The 15701-nt window shown below is 38.7% G+C and overlaps 2 protein-coding genes across 3 annotated transcripts; one reads left to right on the top strand and one right to left on the bottom strand.

The window, feature by feature from the left end:
* Positions 1 to 4183: 4183 nt before the first annotated feature.
* On the top strand, positions 4184 to 10394 carry LOC106647932 (uncharacterized). Of its 2 annotated transcripts, XM_014364508.2 has the most exons (11): positions 4184 to 4575; positions 4901 to 5065; positions 5152 to 5349; positions 5421 to 5540; positions 5816 to 5933; positions 6006 to 6129; positions 6205 to 6340; positions 6518 to 6607; positions 6991 to 7370; positions 7452 to 7648; positions 7731 to 10394. In XM_014364508.2, the coding sequence occupies exons 1-11, from the start codon at positions 4572 to 4574 to the stop codon at positions 8035 to 8037; spliced, it is 1839 nt and encodes a 612-aa protein (XP_014219994.2). In that variant the 5' UTR covers positions 4184 to 4571; the 3' UTR covers positions 8038 to 10394. The 2 variants fall into 2 exon arrangements, with proteins under 2 accessions (XP_014219994.2, XP_014219995.2); XM_014364509.2 differs by lacking the exon at positions 6518 to 6607.
* Positions 10395 to 11475: 1081 nt separating this feature from the next.
* Positions 11476 to 15356, bottom strand: NaPi-T (Na[+]-dependent inorganic phosphate cotransporter). Its single transcript, XM_014364537.2, has 8 exons — positions 15319 to 15356; positions 13465 to 13937; positions 13310 to 13394; positions 13113 to 13218; positions 12697 to 13018; positions 12131 to 12389; positions 11943 to 12058; positions 11476 to 11871 (listed from the first exon to the last, which is right to left on the bottom strand). Exons 1-8 carry the CDS (start codon positions 15326 to 15328, stop codon positions 11620 to 11622), a joined length of 1623 nt encoding a protein of 540 aa, XP_014220023.2. The 5' UTR covers positions 15329 to 15356; the 3' UTR covers positions 11476 to 11619.
* Positions 15357 to 15701: the final 345 nt, after the last annotated feature.

Here is a 15701-nt window from a genome sequence, read left to right as displayed (position 1 = left end):
ATAAAACACGTTTAATGGTGAGATATATGTTAGATCGAGGGAAAACATTGAAATGTCAAACGAAGAAACGCGTTCCCCTTACATGTATATAATATATATATATACGGATGGGACAATGTGTATCTCAACACTTGAATGAATAATTTTCGTATAGAGTGACGCGTATAGTGTATTTTTTTTTTTTTTTTTTTTCAATAGAAATAGCTCTAGATAATTACAGCAGAAAGGAAATCCCGTTTGATACGGAGGTATCGGCTCGGGGGGACCGTTCACTTTTTGTTTTCCTATACGCGTCTTTTCCGCTTTACCCTGACATAAAAATGTTCAATCAAAAGCCTTATCTTCCAACTATCGCCTACACTTTCTTATCAGCTTAATACCACAAGTGTAAACGACACATTTTTTAAATTATTTCTAAATTTTTTGGCAGCGAAAAAAGTGCAGCGTGAAAGTTGCGTGACGTGTATCAATTAAAAAATAAAAAAATAAAATCCAACGTTAAAAGTTTGTTTACTTTGCAAATAAAGTCAAAGATTAATTTCACCGCAGTTTCATAGCTAAGCTATATTTATATATACGAAATGTTCACACAAGGTTTCATGACAATTCGCAGTAGCACGTGTCCTTGGCACCGACGGGCGTTGAGGAGAAAAAAAAAAAGGTCGAAGCCTCGACGGCCGAACAATCGAGTACTTACTTCTCAGTTTACGGTCGATAATCTAAATTTTCACGTCACTGCACGTAACAATGTTGCGCTGAGCAAAGTGCGAATCAACAATCACACACGTACGAGGGATATGTGTAGGAGGTATGAGCTGGATCCCAATGAACGAGAAGTCTTGCCAAGCTATACAGGCATAACGTTTTATTTTTGTTCAATTTTATTTTCTTTTTTTATAGCTGGCACTGTTGTATCAGACACCTTAATTATTATTATTATTATGGGATGTTTGCTTCTTCGATTTTACGATATTTTTCGTCGAATTGGAAAAAAAGTAGACTTTGTTCGCAAATAATGATCATTCGTTCAATTGTTTGACATGCAACAAACTTGGTACTTATCGAGGAAAATAAATGTATTGGATACCTCATGAGCAGTTGACTCACAGAGAACCAACTTATCGCTGTATTACACAAGATAAATATTCTCTTGACCTGCTAATTAGGTACGTCGCAGAATTGTTTTGCTCTCGAGCTCACTTTCGTTAAATGATCTTAGGGACAACAAACAACGTTTCCAGCGATTTTTCTCGAGCTTTGGATCACTTGGTGTCGGGCAATCGGATACAATGTGCCAAAATGACTACATGCCAACGTACGGCTATCATCCACTCGCGTATACAGTACACTTAATTAGCGAGTGGGAGAAAGTAAGGCCAACGTACGCAAGTTAGTGCGTGTGCCACGCGTCAATTGTAGAAAGCCTATACAGAGTATATTGCTCAATAGTTCTTTTTTTTCTTTTTCTATGGCTGATAGTGCGCTCGTTCGCTATCACATTTAGTACGAAAAATTACGTGTGAAATATCAGAAATTTTGAAAAGTCTATAAAGACGAGTTTGAGCCACTGAGTTTTGGAAATTTCATTTAAAACAAGATTTTTCATGGGTTTGCTCTTACAAAAAAAAAAAAAAAAAAAAAAAGCACCTGCACGGAACATCATGTAATTATCGACCCGGTTGGTTCACACTTAACCACGAGAGCGCGTCTATATATAATATACTCTTACGTGCACTGTAAGCTCTAATGAGCGAAAATTAAATGCGAGGTGCAATAAAAAATAAAAAATAAAAACACGCGCTAATGCTTGGAGTGAAAAATTACTTTGATTTACTTTCAAAGATTTTCAACTTGTGTATTTAACACGGTCCCTGAGAAACATCAAATTAATACGATATGTCTTATTTCGTGCGACACAAGGTATTTCGTAATTGAAAAACTTTCTTATCGGGGTAGGTATACGTATTTTAATCCAAAAGTATTTTTCAATTGAAAAATTTTCAAATGAATCCAGACACGCTAATACGAATTATCGCACTTTCTTCATCCAGAAAAATATTGTCCAAGTGTCTGAGCACTTGATTAATGTTTCTGTAAAGTTACGTCGTATAAATAACATTTTGATGGATTTAAAACAGTAAATATACGTATACATGTGATGTTGTCAAGTAGTTAAAAATTTTTTTCTTGTGTAAATCCTGTAAAACACGTTGAAAACGATGACGGCATGAAACTATTTCTACAGCCAACATCACCCAGCTGAGTCTTGTTTGTTTTAAACTTTTTTTTTTTTTTTTTTGTTAAAATGTAAAAAAAAAACTAGCGAATAATATTTAATGAAAATAAGAATTGAAAAGGTATAACGTCCCATTTATATGCGTGATTTCACTACCAATTTTTTTTTTTAATTTTTCTACTTGATAAGATTAGTTTTAAGCACAATTAAAATAGAAATACAGTAAATTATACTTGAATCAAAGTAGAGATACTTTATCGACTGAAAAAAGGAAATCATAGTAACGTTGACTTTGTAATATTATGGGACAGAAGTGTACACGGGGCCAAAGGGAGCGAAGAGATGATGCATGGAAAAAGCCAACGACACTTATTTGTCCTTCAACGAGAACCAGCCAATCATCTCCAATTACAATAAGCTTCGGTGAAATAAAATTTCCGAGCCGCCCCAAAGTGAAATTGATACAAATTAAATAATGATCGCGGTAATCGAACACGAGGAGTTGGAGGATCGTCAAAGTACACCATTCCCGTACAAACACTTTTAAATGAAGTAAGCGGACTTTTTTTTTTCTCACGTGCCAATAAAATCTCCGAATGATGTGTATAATTTTTATTGTCACTTGAATGCTGTTTTGCCCCAGAAAATATCTATATCCCGTACGACCATCAGAGAAATCAGATACTCTTCGGTTTCTATGTACAGTCAAGTTTATTTATTAAAGCTATTGAGCAGTTTAATTTCCATTAGGTACTTGCGAGCAATTAAATTACGCGTCGAATAGCTATAGGTCATCGATCCTTCGGAGCATTACCTCCACTCATCAGTGTGATAACCGCGCACTTCCTTTTTTTTTTCTTTTTTTTTTTTTTTTTTTTTTCACGCCCGTCTCGGCACGCGGTTACGTCATTTTACGTAATGACAATGCCTTTCGCAAACATTTAACGGACGCGCCGCAAGTAGTCGTGTCGTCGTACTTATATATATGTCGTGCAGCTGCTATGAAATTTCCGGTTCAAAATGTACACGCGTATAAGCTTCAAGTCTAATCGAACCTTAAAATATACATGTAAAATAACGATAACCGTACGGAGTATTGAAAAAAAAAAAAAAAAAAAAAAAAAAAGGAAATAAAGCTTGTAAATGAATAAATTGTTTTCAATTTCTCCAATCGAATACACTTGTACGCATAAGCTCCTAATGGCGTTAAAAAGAGAGCTAGAGCCGGATAATAGTGTGAAAACATATTCCAACCGCAGCAGCTTCTATTTTTACAGATTGAATCATCATCGCGAACAAGCAAACAGAGCGATCGTTCTCGCGGCCAAAGAGGAGGAAAATAAGTGTATAAAAAAAAAAAAAAAAAGGAAGCCAAAAGAAACCCAAGGATTACTCATTGCCGCGTGTTTTATCGACAAGCGTCACTCTATCAACACACACACGTATACGCGCATGTGATTGCACAGTAGCTGCATGCATATATATTTATACACTTGAGCATAAAATTAGCGCTTCTCGCTCTGCTCGCCCTACATTCCCCGTCCCGACGAGCAAGTGATGTGTATAAACCCCTCAGGCCTTCCCTGCTGTTCCTCGGCACCCTTCTGGGCTACCTATATAATATATGTATTTATATACCAACAACGTCCCGGAAGAATAAATTAAGCGCGCCGATGTTTTACGTTATGCTGCTGGAGGAAAAAAAAAGGCGGATCGTAAACGTGAAAACAAATAAAAGGTGTTGTGCAATTTTTGTGCATGTGCAGCAGTCTGATAAGAGTGAGAAGCGGGGTAGCGTAGCAGCGGAGGTGTATGGTACTGCAAAGTGTCAAAAAAAATAAAGGTGGCGCGAAACTGAAGAGGAGGAGGAGGAGGAGGAGGGAGAAAAACAGAGACAGAGCTATATGGCGCGCACGAATAAGGCTGCTTGCTTGCTCTCCCCGTTTCATCAGTCTATTCCGTGCATCAACGACAGCGGTACGATGGTGCGGCTTACTGCATTGTGCGCGCGACTTTTCGTGGGTGTGTAGCTGCGTCAGAAAATGCATCCGGAAAGTGCAATTCGCAGTAAACAACGTTATAGTGGCGTCTTTCTTTTTTCTTCCGTCTCTCTCTCTGCGTGCGTGTAGAGTTATTTTTTGTGTATAATACCTGTACTTTTACCGGCTCTACGTGTGATACAACACGAGTATACATAGTGTAGACCCTTACTTATTAGGTACTTATACTTAGTACCTACCCTTTTTGGAGGCGTTTGCAACTGCAACGGTTTATCAATAAGGAGCCTGCCAAGTTATCTGATCTGATTGTTGAGCAACGATTACTTTAAAAAAAAATGGGTGAGTCAGACGGTAACATCATCATTTAGTTAAGATAATGAGTTCGGAGTGAGTTTTTTTTTAAATCATTTATCGCAAGGTGAAGCTTATCGGGTCACACGTGACTTTTCTGTCAGAAAAATTCGTTACGGCCTTGGGTTTCACTTTGGCATTGCTTCGGGACACGTTGCCCCATTGCTTGCTCTGTATATATGTATAATAGGCTCTGTGGGACGTGAGAACTGTCCTTGTATTAGATGTACTATTATTGCTCAATTAAGTCATTATGCGTATAAACGAGTTGAATCATGATATTATTGAATTAAAACTTTTTCTTTGCGAGTAGCTGAACAAATTGTCATGACACCAAAGTGCAAAACTGCCAATTCTACCACTTTGATTATTGAGAGAAAGAAACAGGCGGTTGAAACTGTGGCCAATGGAAATCATAAGGACGTCCATGTAGCTGGAGGTGATCACAAAGGCATTGTTATCAACAAACAGATGACTGGTACATGTTTTTTCTTTTCGTCATTTCCAAACACGTATCGGAATTTCATTTTTTTTTATTAATCATTTTTTTTCTCGGAATTTCAGCCAACAATGATGTTGCGAAACCAGCACATTTATCTTTGCAGTTCAAAGTATTTTTAGTCAGTGCACAAAGTGAAAAGCATACACAGGAGCAGAGAACTTTGAATTTTTGGTTTATTGAAAATCTACCGTCTGAATCTCGGCCTTCTGTGGCTCAAGAATTTTTCAGAGAACTCGTTAGTCCTCAGGAGTTTCCAAGAGGTAGGATACCTGATAAACTAATATTTTTTGAGATACATCAATTGAAATGACATTTGAATTATTTATTTCAGACTATGTTGGATTTATTAAAAAAATTATGAAATTAATACAAAACAAGTATCCTCCCGTTGAACGCATAGAAGTGGAATTAAAACAGATTGAAGAACAAGTTGAACTTCCGGCTAGGCCATGTGAGTATATTGCTACATTTTATGTAATGAATAATATATTGCTCGTTGAGTCTTGATTATTCGAGACTTTGTAAGGAGGCATAGAAAACAAAGGTTACCAAGCTAGTATTGATCAAACAGTTGGCATAAGAAATTCCTTTATAATTTATAGACCACATGCAAATGTATAAGTGACACGACTGAAGTATTTTATCTTGCTGCTTGTATGAAAATGATTAAATTGTTAAAAAATGGTTAAAAACTTGAAAAAAGTAAATATGATTTTATGATTACAGTATCAGCAGATGAAACTTCTTTAGGAGGTACTCAAGTCATCGAAATAACTACCGAAAAAATTCTTGAGCTGATTGAATCTGCTTATCCAAACCCACTGACAATTCAAGACTTGGCTGAGTATGTAAACGATAATCTATTGCAGTTTTTTTGTGATTTACCTTATTATCTTCATAAGAAAAATTGTATTAGGGATCATGGCTGGGATATCGATACCGTGGCAGAAAAAATATTGGAATTACAAAAGAAAGGTCTTGTTATTGCGATGGATAACGGTGCCTTTACGCGAGTCGTGCACCAAGATGTTCAAATTAAAGTAATAGTCGTCAAGTTTCTTCCTTTGCCGTTAAAATGATAAAAACTTCAATTAATTTAATTGTTTCCTTTGTAGGTCGTTAAGCAAATGCCTACAATGACTGGTGCGAAGCAGCCGACCATAGCTATAATTACAGCCCAGTACTGCGAAAAACTCGCCGTCGACTCAATGATTGAAAACAAAGAAACTTTTGTTCGATACAATACCGTTGGTGAGTAAATGACACTTATATATGACTGAAATATCAATGAAACTGATAACGGTTTATGACAAATATTAAATGAAAGCTCCATTCAGCTGTAACGTATATACATTACATAATTTGATGTATAACATTTTAACTCACAAATATAACTGAAATCGATTCCTTCTTGGCGTGAATCTCTAGGAAGTGAAAACATTGAAGATCACTCGGACGTCAGTAATCTCAATTATGCAACTGCAAAACACCCACGGGTGACTCGGCGAATCCGTTTCGGTAAAGTTATGCGTCAGAATGACGCCACTCGAGATTTTCGAGTCGCTTGCGTGGAGTCTACTTGATTACTGTGTTTTGTCTAATTAGCTTTTTGCTTGGAAACGCATAGATAACAAAAATCGTTGAAAAAAAATTTTTTTGCTTCTGGAATTACGATTCATGAATGGTGATGGAGACACATCCGTGGAATCATTCGTTTACTTTGAAAATCTTTATAAATTAGATAAAAAATGTTGAATTATTTCACATGCTTACTTTTGTGTGGAAAAGTGTGTTTGCTTTTATGAAATGCTTCATCGAAAAATTTATTCAATTCAGTTTATGGTTTGAGTTTCAAATTTATTTTCCGTTTTCGACTAATGTATTATTTTTCCCAACACTAGGTGAATCTAACGTTTACACCCTGGGTGACATTGGCGCACATCGAATCGTTTGCACAAAACTGCCAACTGTGGGCCACACTCGGGAAGCTATGACTGCTGCCGGCAATACCACTACTCGACTTCTTGGTACCTTCCAAAAGGTTGACTACGTATTTCTTGTGGGCGTGGGTGGTGGTGTACCTCACTACACTGATTACAAAAAACACGTGCGACTCGGTGACGTGGTTATCTCCTATCCCACTCGGGAGAATAACAAATTCGTTTACATGTACTGTGAGAGTGCAGAAATGCATGATGACGGTAGCTATCACTTTGAGACTAAGGAGTATTGCCCTCCGAATTTGGGTTTGCAGGACATTGCAGCAAATCTTAAGAAACAAGTAGGTTTTCAAAATATTGTAATATAATCATGAAGAATATTTTAACTAGATTGGTAAAAATTTACGAATAATATTTTTAAGGTGAATGCTAGTGAAGGTTTTGATGCGCCATGGCAAACGTATATGCGTCAGGGCCTCAAAAATTTAGGCACACAATCTGAACATAATTTTGAAGCCCCACCCATAGAATCTGATAAACTCTACATGAATATTGGCGAAAGAGATGTAATTGAAGTCTCTCATCCAAGTGCACCCAAGGGTGATGCTTTATACGCAAGGTACAAATTTATTTGTAAACGTTATTTTGTATTGATAATTTATCAACACGTATCCATAACTTAATTTTTCGTCCATTTACAGAAATAACAGCTGCCAGCAAATTCATTTAGCTCCCATAGCCTCGGGTCGCTGTGTATCCCGCGATGATCAACTACGCCAAAAGTTCTCGAGCCGCTTTGGCATATTGGCCTATGATGCGGAGATGGATGCAGTTGTTGACAGCGTTTTAGGTAACTGTCGTGATAATTTTGCGGTTGTCCGCGGTATTGCTGACTACAAGGATGGGTCACGAGGTAAGGAATGGCAGCCATATGCTGCTCTAGCTGCTGCCAGTGTCGTCAAGGCGATGATTTGTGCAATGGATCCGCCATCCCCATACAAGAAGTAATTCTAGTGTTAAGAAAGAAGGCAAGTGTGTTCTAAAAAAAATGCATAAAAAAAAATTTTTTAAACAATTTTTACGGTTTCGATCTAAATATCTTGCAAAATACCGTAGCAATATCAATCGATGCAACTACAATGATATGATGATTAAAACTTATTGAAAAAAAAAAATCAAAATGAAAGTAACCTCTCAAGAATTTAGATCAAAATCCTAACATAAAATCATAGATATATAAAACAGCTGTGCTGTTAATAATTATGTAGATTATAAAAAAAACTTTTGTCTTGTACTTCACATAAGTGGGAATGCAAGGTTATCTTCTACGATGTAAGAAAATACGAGCGTGAGTCTATAAGGCTTACACATAGATTCATCTTAACTTTTTATCTGGTACTAAACATAAGTTTAAAGTGTTTTTACAATTTTTTTTTTATACTTTTGTAATACGCTTTTGACGTTTGTTGTTTGTACTGACTTTGTAATAACCGACTTTTGCATCTTATTTTAATACAAGTATGAATACGATTGGTATTCAATTGAGAGACGGATGAGTCTATGTTTTGAAAATTTTGTACATCAAAATGTAGGTTCGTTATACATTTTACTGCATACTAAATCAACAAAGTACGTCCCTAAGTATTTCAACTGGTGCCGAATATCGTAGAGTTTTGAATAAAATGTTTTTTAGTCTTGTATTAGTATTTATAACGACATTCCATTTTAGGAAAAAAAAATCAATTTTAAAGTACTCAAACTTACCAAACAGGGAAATGCTTCACCGGATAAAGAGTTAAGCGCAGGTATAATAGAAATATAAATGCAATTGCAACATTCATCGATCCTCGCTTGTTACTCGTTACTTATTCGGGTTGTTGAATGTGATAAACACTTAGCATTGATTTGCTACATCCTCTATTATTATAATTATAATAATTAATGTAATATTTATAAAACTTTTTCTAATTTACATCATAATAGTACATGCATAAAGATAAAAAGATACATGTTTGAGTATTGTTTAACTGAGCATTTACCAAAGAATGCTATCAGTGAAATGGCTTAAGCGCATAATAATTGACTAAAAAAGCTTTTTTGCTCAAAATCGCTCATCAGCCATAAATTTTAATTACCGTTTATAAAAACAAGCACTGATTAATCTATGCATAAAAAATACTTTATTAATACCGATGAGTCTTCAACTAAATCTTTTTTTTCCCAACTTGTTATTGTTCGAACTGTATGTATTCTAAATACGCTTTGCAGGAATATTCGATGCTTAATCGATCGTACACAGTATATTATGTAGATCGCACACACAAGTTCCAAAGATCCCATGCTGCTCGTTCAGAGGGCACTCATAAATGTAGGCCAAATTTTAATGACGTTTAAGATTACATAGAGAGTAATTTACAATAATCTATCATGCACTGAACTTCGGATCTTGTCAATGCGCAAATCTAGTCGCCAGCCGTTGATTGTCCAAGGACTTATTATTACGAGTTTAAGCGTTTATAAATACGTACATCAGATTTTTTTTTTTTTTTTTTTATTTATATGAGCAAATAAGCAAATTTATTGAATACCATTTATACTTTTATAATATTTTTATAAATACTTTGACCAAATCTTTGCATGTGACTGAAACATTTCTACGAAAACATAAAAAAAAAAACAAATCATGTGTAACATTTTGACAAAAATCTTCATCTATTTGATTTTGATCCTTGTAACAATTTGCGGCTATAGGCATTTAATGATATATATATATACGGTCCATTTACCGACTACGTACCTTGATAAAGAAGAAAATAAAATAAAAGGAATAAGTACATGATAATAAGTAGCCTACTTGGGCTTTGGTGAATTGAAAAAAAAGTGGGTGCACAACCGAAGTGAGACAGTGCTTTTGTTATTGTTTCGTTCAAAATATTTCATTTCGCGACAAATCTTGATTTTCGTACCGCTTGTTGTACCGCCATTGCAACCGAAATTTCAATCATACAAAGAAAAAAACAGTCGTAAAACCAAGCTTAAAAACGCACTCTGTCACTTCGGGTAGTTGAATATACCCAATGGAAGTTGGAAACCGCGGAAGCTTAGCGCGCTTTGAAATTTCGAGCTATTTTGTGTAGAGAGACCACGTCGTAATTATAAGATATAAATATATACATAAATATATTTATTGCTGTTACGTATTCAAAATAAAAAAAGGTATATGCGTTTTATCTTATTTACAACATAAATCAATCGAATGCGCGTGCCTAAGCTGCACGCGTTTTTAGAATGAGCATGTATTAGAGATGGAACGAGATCTGTTCTCAAATAAATCTTTCAGTGAGAGAATAACATACATACGATAATTTCGTTGGCTTTTCTTTAATCACACTCCTGATCCTCGTCTTGTACTCCATCGGGAAATATGTAGTCGACAAACTAAAAAATGGTTCAAGTTGCCATTGTATGATTTGTGATTACCAAGTGTGCGAACATAAAACTAACGTTTATTCGTTTGCATTCGATGTTTGCTCTTATGTTGAACGCCTTTCTGATGCATCGTAAGACAAGACCGAACAAAATTTTGTCGTTCTCATCCTCGAGTTGAATACGCTTGGCTCGCTCGGCGCTAAATTCCGCTTGCCTCTTGCACTCCTTGAGCAACTCGGAGTACTGCGAAACCACGTCCTCCAATGTTTTTTCCAACTTTTCATTTTCTTCATCGCGATTTTTACCAGTACCGTCCAACCGTGACGCTTTTGTGGTCTCGACTTTTATCAACGGCGACAATTCACATTTCACGTAATCATGAATATCTTTAAGCTACGTAAAAAGAATTTTTTTTTTTTTTCAACACATCTAAAATTTGATGAAACAAAGTATACAAGTGGGTAATGTGGGTGTACTCGCCTGTTCTAGTTGATTTTGCCGGGTGAGCTTTAACTTTTCGTGCTTCTTGGTTAGCTTGTCGAAGGTGTTGAGTAAACATTTCACCTCGGTCCTGTGCTTCTTCAGTTCTTCCAGCAGATCGCACAGAGCGCTCGAGCTCTGCTTTATACTGTCGATTAATTGTTTTTTCTCGTCTTTGCTTGGCACGTGGGTCATCGGACCCTGGCACGTTTTGTTACAATTTTTAATAACCTGGTCCACCTGCACGAAACTTACCCATACAGCTACGTTATTGCCCTACGGTCTGCAGTGCTCATTTTGTTATACCTTTATTATTTCCTTTTTCGTTTTTTTCATCAGCTTTTCCAATCGACGGTTGCAATCTTTCACATCGTGGCTTTGCGCGGTCGTCATCCCGAAATTCGCGTCGCAGCAGTATATTATTACTTTGTATATATCGGGTAATTTTTTTTTTTCTCTCCGCAAATAATTACTTTGGCATCGAAACTTTCATCCTGAGTTTATTGTAAAACTAGGTAACAAACAAACGTGTATATATTCGCTCCCCCCCTCCCTAACATCTTTGGTTCGACGTATCCATCAGAGTGCCACTACTGTATAAATACACACTGCTGATGCAGTTTGAAAATATTTACAATAATCTCCCGATTCGCTAAATCGGAAGAGAAAAAACAAATAATTTTAAGGCCTTTGAGTCGTCGGTGTGTCTCGCGCCTCGTTGTCTTTCTCCTCGACGCTCCCGGGCTTCTCCGCGATGAGCCCTCGGACCTCGTGGTGTGCCCCTTCGACGTTCTCCTTGGCGCTCTTTTCCCTAGGCTTCCAGTTGTTCCAGGGCTGCTCCTCCGCCGTGCCCCAAACCAAATGAACGATGGCGCTGAAGCCCAGATTCGCCGCCGATATCAGAAAGACGAGCCTCCACTGGCCGATCGTTTGCTGAAAAAGTTGTTCATCCCGATTTTAGTATGGTCCCGAATAATCTGGAGTGTGGTGTGAAAAATCCTCACGTTGTTGTTGGTGAGAAGACCGACGACGAGCGGCGAGATGAAACCAGCCGGGGAAGTGACCAGATTGCAGAAGCCAAACAGCACACTCGCGTAATTGGGACTGAGCTCCACGAAAACTATGGATTATCAATATTATTTTTAACCTTTTAGACCTGAAAATGTCACGTCAACGCGCTTCTTTTTATTACCTGGAATCGTCGCGGACGAGACTGCCCCGTTGATGGCCGTGCCGGCAATCATGAAAAAGGTGGCGTAAGCCGGCTCGCAGCCGCTAAGAGCCAGACCGACGGTGAGGACGCCTTGTCCCCCGACGCAGACGAGATTCGCGAATTTTCGTACTCCGGTGAGGCTCATGCGTTTGGTGCGCAACAGCCAATCGGCCACCATGGAAAACGTGTACGAGAACAACATGCGGGCCACGTGCGGCGAACCCGAGAGCAAGCCAGTCTGCGGAGGGGAGGGGGAGAAAAAAAGGTTAGCATACATCTTGTTGTTTACACGCATTTATCATCCGTACTTTTTTTTTTTTTTTTTGTTCTTTACAGCACCGCTTGGCGTACGTGCAAATACGAGATGATACGAGTTTCATTGTTATTTGCCCATCATAAAGTATAGAGGATAGTATATTATACGGTAATCTCTTTGGCGACTCCTAGTTGATGACGCGCTCTAGGCACGTCACTGTCGGGTAATCGTGATTCCCAAGAGCGTCGAGATTTGTATAATTTATAGGTGTAAGTATATATTGTCCTACCGCGTTGATGTTCCATCCTTGCACGTAATTGAAGTAGGAGGGTGCTTGGGTCATGAAAGTAATGAAGCCCCAGACGCCGCCCCAGTGAGCAATAATGGTCACCCAAAACGGACCTGACGTCAAAATGGCCCCCCACGGCACTTTTTTGCTCCTCCGCTTCTTTCTCGATTCATCGTCACCGACAACAACACCGTCGTCGTCGTCGTCGTCGTTGTCTTTTCGTGATTCCACGAGGCTCTTGATGATGTAGTTCCTCTCCTCATCCGATATTCGTGGATGATCACGAGGCGTGTCGTAAACCAAGATTAGCCAAAAGCCGTACCTTGTTAACGATCATGCATCGGATGTGTTAATGAAAGCGAAAAATCATAAGTATACCCAATGAGAAGGAGAAGAAGAAGAAACAAATTTTTTACCATACGATACCAACGACCGAGGTGACGTAGAATACAGCTTCCCAGTCGTAAGCGGCGATGATGAAGGCGCACAGGGGATATGTGATGGCTGCGCCCACCGAACTACCTGCAGCGTCGACAGATCGACTGTACGTGTGATTCAACGTGATTTTTGGAGATGCGTCAATTACAATGATTGTCATTTAGCAATATCTCACCCAGGTAAGAACTGACGAAGCGACTGCGCTCGTTTGGGGGTATCCACTTGGCTGTCATGTCGTGCATGGATGGCCACACGACACCCTGCAAGCTCTCGGTTGAGTTTTTCCCATTTTCCAAAGTAAGTACAAACAAAAGAAAAGAATCAACTCACAGCTATCAGTCCTTGAATCACTCGGAGGCAGATGAGGGCATTGAGACTGTAGTGCGCAGCCAGGGGTATGAGGAAGCCGGTGAGGGCGACGAGCAGGTTGCCCAGACCAAAGACCATTTTCGTGCCGTACTTGCGAGCGAGCAGGCCACCCGGGAGCTGCAAGACCCAGTGTAGCCAGTAGTAGGCACCGAGCGCCAAACCCTGCTGGTACTCGTTCCAGTGGTACCGATCGTCGAAGCTCTTTCCCGATGCCTCACTGCTGGCCGTGATGTTGTGGTCCACGTGTCTCACGGCACCGATCGCCGAGCCGTTCCTCGGGCCCGTGCACTCCGAGGCTGCTGCGGACGTTTCTCGGGGCACCACCATCCCCACTATCGCCAGGTTCAGGTTGTTTCGCAGCATGTAGTTCACGGCGAAGCCCCAGAACACGAGGATCCACAACACGTCTCGGCAGGACATGCACTCGCGTTTTTCTATGCAATTTTTTTTTTTTTTTTTTCGGGCACCGAATAAAGATTAGTTTATACGCGTACAAGTACATATACCCATTACAGGTGCGCTATTATTCATTTTCAGTGATACAACTATACTTTTACTCTACATATCTCATCGCAAAGTACACGGAAGCGCAGATTCCCCTGAGGTAGATCGATGCTTGTTGTACCTGTTTTTTTTTTTTTTTTTTTTTTTTTTTTTCTTTTTACGCGTTTTAGGCAGCTCACTTATAAGGAAAGACGATATACAGGGGCATGTTATGCAATATTGGTACGTATACGCGTAGAGGCACTTTTATCTCTGCACTTTGGTTGCTCGTTAATTCATGTGATGCATTTTTTTTTTGTTTTCATTGACGCGCGTGCAATTCGTGAATGAGCATCATATATCAGTTCTTTGATAACATCTGTTGTTGATGGTACACCTAGAGTTAGATATATGTACGACACTGATACCGTAGGATGGACCTTGTCCGTTTTATCGCGAGTGAAATCACATCGGATATAGAGGAGTCCCTTATCTCGGGCTCCTCGTTTCATCACTAAACATTTTTGCTGATGTATAATATGTGTTAAAAATGGAATAATTGAAAAAGATAAGATCGGCAAAACGTGTCGTCGATTTAATTTTAGACCTCTTGAAACTTTTACCAAAATTATGTAGTCACCCATATATATAACACCTTAATTATATACATTATGGAAATTAAAAAGAAAAAAAAAAAAAAAGTAATTCTCGATGAGCGCGCGAAACAGTTGAGAGCTTGTATCGAGTCGTTTCGAAATGTGTCATTGATAAGATCACAGAGTATCTTTTGTATCAACCATACGTATGTGCAAAAATGTCTTTTTGCCAGGCTCACTGTCAAGGACACGCACTTATACCTATGCAAATACTTCGTGAATATTATTTTACGTATATGGCTGCTGTACACCACCACGAAATCATGTGGCCGTTTCAATTACAAGATAGGCTAAAAGGACCCGTACGTACGTATACACTGCACGGTAGAGGTTCCGGTGCGCACAATTGAAGTGCTCTACGTATGTAATTGTATACATGTATACGTTCATGCGTTTGACATCTCGACGATGATGGTCGAAACGATGAATGGGCTATTACATTGCGGCGCTTCAATTTACTTCGGGGAACCCCATGCATGCCGTTGCGGAAAAGCACGATTTGTCCCTCTCGACTATACATACGTTTTTTAAAATCAATTTTCCTTACAATATGCTCGTTCAATCGCGATATAATCATAACGAATCCATATAGTGTGTACCACTTGAAAATGATACATTGTACGATGTATAAAGGGACGGACAAACAAGGAGCAGTAAATAATTATATTGTTCTTACCTTTCGTCATCGGAGTGCCGGTGGAAGAAAGCTTCGATAAAGTATACCGACGACGCACTGCGCGCTTCAATGGTCCTCCCGCGTATAGGCGCCGCTCCTCGTAAACTTGAATCAAGCGCGTTTATTTTCCCGAGATGAATCGAGTGTCGCTCGCTCCGACATTACCTTTGATTTTTAAGCTTTTTTTCTTCTTCTCCGATTTATGAATTGTTATTTGCCGTTTATAAATCAATCGGGCCAACGCTGGCAGCCCGATGAGGATGCGTAGTGGTGCGTCTACGCGCCAAACGCGACTGCTGCGCTAAACCTTCGCGTGCATATATATTATGTTGGCGTGTATATTGAAAAAGAGAGAAAACGCAATCACTGCGGATGCGAACTTT

Source organism: Copidosoma floridanum, unplaced genomic scaffold, assembly GCF_036245765.1.
Source record: "Copidosoma floridanum isolate Cflo_tuat_1 unplaced genomic scaffold, Cflo_Japanese_pri ptg000001l, whole genome shotgun sequence".
NCBI classification, from domain to species: Eukaryota; Metazoa; Arthropoda; class Insecta; order Hymenoptera; family Encyrtidae; genus Copidosoma; species Copidosoma floridanum.
The sequence above is the reverse complement of the archived record's forward strand: the minus strand, read 5'-3'. Positions and strand labels throughout refer to the sequence as shown.

Coding starts and splice junctions, on each gene's coding strand:
- LOC106647932 (XM_014364508.2), top strand. Junction 5,066..5,151: donor TATCAACAAACAGATGACTG/GTACATGTTTTT, acceptor TCGGAATTTCAG/CCAACAATGATGTTGCGAAA. Junction 6,341..6,517: donor TGTTCGATACAATACCGTTG/GTGAGTAAATGA, acceptor GTGAATCTCTAG/GAAGTGAAAACATTGAAGAT.
- NaPi-T (XM_014364537.2), bottom strand. Junction 13,019..13,112: donor TCGGTCGTTGGTATCGTATG/GTAAAAAATTTG, acceptor ATCGTTAACAAG/GTACGGCTTTTGGCTAATCT. Junction 12,059..12,130: donor CTCGTCCGCGACGATTCCAG/GTAATAAAAAGA, acceptor GATAATCCATAG/TTTTCGTGGAGCTCAGTCCC.